The 5,338-nt window shown below is 28.6% G+C and overlaps 1 protein-coding gene across 1 annotated transcript; it reads left to right on the forward strand.

Moving 5' to 3' along the window:
* Positions 1-1,416: 1,416 nt before the first annotated feature.
* LOC119675726 (F-BAR domain only protein 2-like) lies at positions 1,417-5,052 on the forward strand. Its single transcript, XM_038086932.1, has 4 exons — positions 1,417-1,455; positions 4,128-4,694; positions 4,782-4,880; positions 4,948-5,052. The coding sequence occupies exons 1-4, from the start codon at positions 1,426-1,428 to the stop codon at positions 5,050-5,052; spliced, it is 801 nt and encodes a 266-aa protein (XP_037942860.1). The 5' UTR covers positions 1,417-1,425.
* Positions 5,053-5,338: the final 286 nt, after the last annotated feature.

The following is a 5,338-nucleotide window of genomic DNA, read 5'->3' on the forward strand; positions in this document are numbered from 1 at the left end:
ATCTAATTATTAATTTGATTAGTTCAATATCTTTTATGTTTAGTAGTAGTTGTAGTGTCAATTTTTATTGTAAACTGCGGTGGGGGTCTTAACAGCTTCAGAAAACCTGTAAACGGTATACTATGTTAAAGGAATGTTAACATTAGAAAATGAAGGTGAACGCTGGAATTTGGTATTGATATCAAGATATAAAATTTTAGGTGCAGTATCATCTCAGTGGGGAGCAGACAACATTGTAATTATTGAAAAAACCATATTGTGTGTTTCCATATTTTGAAACCATATTATGGGTGTCAAAATCTAAACCCATAATATAATGGGTTTATAATTCAAAATGACGCCAGCTCCGAAAGAGTCTAACGGATGTGATGAGTGACACTTGGAGTATTTTCGATACACACCTTAAAGCCACAAAGTAATTTCTTGCAGCTATGCATCAGTGTGTTATATTTTTATAAATATATTTTAATCAATTTCATTAAACGTATTTAGATTCAATAGTAATCACTGTTGCAGGAATCTTATATACTGGCTAGTAGTTTTTCTTAGTCGAGTATGTGTCTACACAAAGGTTAAGAAAAAATAAGTTATAATGAGTCGAAAATCTTCATGTTTATAAAGTGATCAGTATTTGTCATATGAATTGCTTTATGTCGTAAGATTAAAGCAATTAGTTTCATAGTAAAAGTAATATAGTAAGTTGTTTCTTGTGACCAGTAAAACGCTATCATGGAAAAATGAGCCTAACAAAAAAAAAATCCCTGGATAAATCATGTCAATATGAAGAATTGAGTTTAGCGATAGAAATACCACAATTTTGAAGTTATTGCAACTGGGGAGTTCTATCTCATTTAAGGAGACCTAGTTGGTTCGTCGTGTGCTTGCAAGCGGTGAAAATTCGTCGTGTATGGTGAGCACTGTTCCTTATGATACATAACAAAAATTTTATATATTGTATTTAAGTTATGAATTCCATAAATAGATATTTGGAAATAAATATATAAAGATAGCTATGGATTGTCGATAAATGTCTTGTTACAGGAAAATGCTAATTGAAATCATGTTATAATCCTGAAATAATATGAAATCACTTTTGTTATTTTTATTATTATGTTGTCTTATTTATTTTTCTTTTATATTATTAATGTATTTGATATTACTAAATAATTTCTTTTCAGATTAAATTCGTCCCGATGATATCACTTTTTCAATGGTCTATTAAACTGATGTTAAACGAAGATGAACGTCCCAGTGGTGCTCAAAAAGTTAACTGAAAAATAAATTAAATATAAAAAAATTAATTATAAATTAATTAAAAACGACTATAACATTGTCAATTATTAAAAAATACTTATTAAGGATACATTATAGTTTGTTTTCAAATTATTTTTTTATACACATACGGTTTAATTTTAAAACAACACAATGACGGTCGAATTTATTGATTATTTTTGGGTAAGTACATCTATGAATATTTTAAAAAAACTCTAGATAATTGAAGGGCATGAAAAAAATGAAATAGATGAAAGAAGAAAACATAATGTAAAATATGGAACCGTGTATATATACAGTCAAACTTCCATAACTCGAAGTCCAATTTTGCAAAGAAAAGGTTCGACTTATGGAGACTTCGAGTTAGAGAATTTTTTTATATTTTTTTATATTTTTTTATATTTTTTTATATTTTTTTATTTTTGAAAGAAACTAGAATTATATTTTAAGATATTTATTTATTTTCAATCAAATAAAATACAGAAGTTATAGTAAAGTAAAATATTTAGAAATTAGGGTTTGGGATTTTTTAGATTCTACTTTCTTCGTACTCTTATATATAGTTATCGTCAGTTGCACTATCGTCAGTTTGCAAATATAAATTCAGAATATTAAATAAGTCTTCTACTTCATTCTTGGAAGGCTGATGAACAATTACACCCAACGAATCCTCATCATCATTTTCCGTTGCGCTTAGAATTGGATCCAGTAATTTAGAGCTATAGTGCTCAATAATATCGTCATCTGTAGGAAAGCTTGATATACAAATTTTATTGTAAAGCTCAATATAATCGTTAAGAGTAGCATTGAAATTTATTTTATTTAGTTTAAACCACGTTGCCAACGACTGACAAAAAATTAAACATTCGGTTCGGAAAAAGGGACCTACCCTAACAGCAAAATGCATTTATACTTAAAACAAAAACTCGACTTATAGAATGCACTTTCGCATATTCCTATCGGCACGGAACAAAATTTTTGTTCGAGTTATAGAGAAATTCGAGTTATAGAAGTTCGAGTTATGGAAGCAGAATTGCATTTAATTTGCTCTCTAAAACCTTGGTGCACTGTTTTTGATTCGAGTTATAGAAAATTCGATTTATAGAAGTTCGAGTTATGGAAGTTTGACTGTGTATAAATCAATAAAAAAATTATACCAAACTTTCATGTTATGCACATAATGATAACTTATGACTGGAGCATTAAAACTGCAGTTTTTACTTTCTTATAATGTTATGGCAGACCCAACAAATTAGATTAAATTAAAAAATTACAAATCTATTAATAAAGTATCTGCCAAAAGTCTTCCCTTCCACTAAGTTTAAGTTATTACAGTAATTCTATATATCCACTTAGGTCCGTTGGTATATTGTATTGCCGTATAAAAAAAAACGAGCCTTTAGTAAAGCTTAATATTTTTTCAGAAAGGACAATTAGCAATTGTACATCCTTGCACATACATCGGACAATTATAAAGCCCGTATGAAGCAGTTTCCTTATCTTTCTCACAACTACAATAAAAGTAATAGAACAGGATATTTATTCTCTTTCACAGCGTTATCAATAATAGGGTTGATAGTGAGTGGTTAAGAAAATTACAATTATACTTATATAAATTAGTATAGGTATATGGATTGTATCTGTATGCTTTCCATCTTATTTTGAATTGTTATTATTAGGAAATTATGCTACTAGCATAATTATTTGATGCTAGTAGTATGCCCAGATTTTTCACATTTTCAGCAATCAATAATCATTTTAAAAAAAGTTAGAACGGAATATAAGGGTACAAAAATTTTAAAATCTGATATCGGGACTTGAATCACGTATAAATTGATTTCTGCTATGTAATTAAAAATTTTATATTTAGAAGCCTCCATAATCAGAACTAGTAAGAAATTAAATAAAATTATATTTACGATTTTTTTTAACTAGAAAATAAATAATAGTGGTCTCGCCAAAGCTCTGCTAAATAAACACTACAGAAATCTCACCTCTCTCTCTAATATTTTATACGAAATATGATTTTGTAAATTGGCAGTTCTCTTAACCGTATAGAACTGCCAGTCCTATCGCAATACTACTTAGGAAATTTATAAGGAATTTATATTCATTTTTAAGAGAAAATTTAAAATTTTGTTTTTATTTTCTGAATTAAGGGCATCGTAAGTCTATTTCACATATCTATCTATCTTTACTTTATATTGTGTTATCTTTTATAAAGTTATATAGGTTAGTACGAAAATAAAAAAAATTTTTATCAAAATATGGTAAGCGGATTGACATACTCTTAAGTAATATTTTTGTTTAATTTCTAAAACTTAAAAGGAATAAATTTAATCTATCTGTTTTTCTATTTCTCTAAGTCAAAGTCCCTATTAAATTTTAATTTTTAAAATATTCCTTATTCTATAAAGCTATAATTTAATTTGTATTTTTTGAAGCAAACTAAAATGTATGAGAATTATAATCAAGTATTTTTATTAAGCTTCAAGTACTCTTCACAATTCTCGTCATAATTGCATCGTTCATAAATAATGCATCTCAAGCAAAGTTCTACAAAAACGATGTTTTATTAACGATGATTAATAAAACAATAATAACATTTATTATAATTAAAACTAAAAAATACTCAATATATCTATAGGTTAGGAATTGATTTAACCCGATTCTAAGGGTCAACTTAGGGCCCCATTGGCTAATTCAACAAGTCATTAAAGAACGATAGTAAAGCACTGTGCAAATTGTACTTTTTCATCTTACAATTTGTGGTTCTATGTCAAAACCAATATACCCTTAAATATAATTTAAATATTTTATATAAAACAATTATCTAATGCATACAACTTTTATAGGGTGATAAGAACAATGGATTCGACGTTCTTTATCACAACATGAAATTCGGATCATTGGCTACTAAAGAACTTTTAGACTTCTTTCGTGAAAAAGCAAACATTGAAGAACAAAACTCGAGGCTTATGTCTAAGTTAGTTCATAAAGCAAGTACCGGAACGTTAAATAGTACCTTTGCGCCTATATGGACTATATTGCGTACATCTGCAGAGAAATTAACAGCATTGCATCTGCAGATGGTACAAAAGATAACTGAACTAATTAAAGATGTTACCAAGTATGCAGATGAACTGCATAAAAAGCACAAGAATGTTAAAGAAGAGGAGTCTCCGACGCTTGAAGCTGTACAAGCCATGCAAACCTCTACAGCAGCATTACAAAAAGCTAGAGATTTATATATGGCAAAAGTAGCAGAACTTGAAAAATTGCGTAAAGATAACGCGTCACAAAAAGATATTGAAAAACTAGAAACAAAAATCAAGAAACTGCAGGAAGACTATAAGACTTTGCTAGATAAGCATGGTCCTATTAAAGCTGAATTCGAGAGACGTATGACGCAAGCGTGTAAAGTATGTCAATTTCATATATTAATGATATTTTGATTTTATTTATTATTTATATTTATGTACATAATTAATTTATATTTTATATTAAAGCGATTCCAAGAAATTGAGGAAGGACATTTACGTCAAATGAGAGAATTCCTATCAACTTATTTAGAATTGCTACAGAATAATCACGACATGGTTGGCCAGGTAAGTTTGTGCAAAGATATATAGTGTGTGTAAACAATTTAAAATTTATGATATCACTTTTTTATAGGTCCATTCCGATTTCAAACGTCAATTTTTGGATATGACTGTTGATAAATTACTTGAACAGTTTGTGTTGAACAAATACACTGGTCTAGAAAAACCAGGTTCGTAATAATTAATTTTTATATGGGTTATTGCAACAGGAGGTGACTACAAAAATAACTTTCAATTCGTTGAACTTGTGCTTTCAAATAAAGCTGTAATTTATAAGCTCGTTCTAATTTAAAAGGCTTGGCAACTGCTTTGATTAGTGTCATTCACAAATTAAGTGAGAAAAAAACTTGGAACTTGAGTATTGAATGTTTGTGCAGCCTTGGCTACTTGTGAAAAAACACGATCAGTCATCATTTCTTATTTGACAGGCTCGAGTTCTAAGTCTGGCACTTGCAGTCCAACAA

This window comes from Teleopsis dalmanni, chromosome 2, assembly GCF_002237135.1.
Source record: "Teleopsis dalmanni isolate 2A chromosome 2, ASM223713v2, whole genome shotgun sequence".
Taxonomy (NCBI): domain Eukaryota; kingdom Metazoa; phylum Arthropoda; class Insecta; order Diptera; family Diopsidae; genus Teleopsis; species Teleopsis dalmanni.

Bases quoted from the DNA above. Each gene is read 5' to 3' on its own strand.
- LOC119675726 (XM_038086932.1), top strand. From the start codon at position 1,426: ATGACGGTCGAATTTATTGATTATTTTTGG. The intron at 4,695-4,781 runs GTATGTCAATTT...TTTATATTAAAG, and splicing joins GTATGACGCAAGCGTGTAAA to CGATTCCAAGAAATTGAGGA. The intron at 4,881-4,947 runs GTAAGTTTGTGC...ACTTTTTTATAG, and splicing joins ATCACGACATGGTTGGCCAG to GTCCATTCCGATTTCAAACG.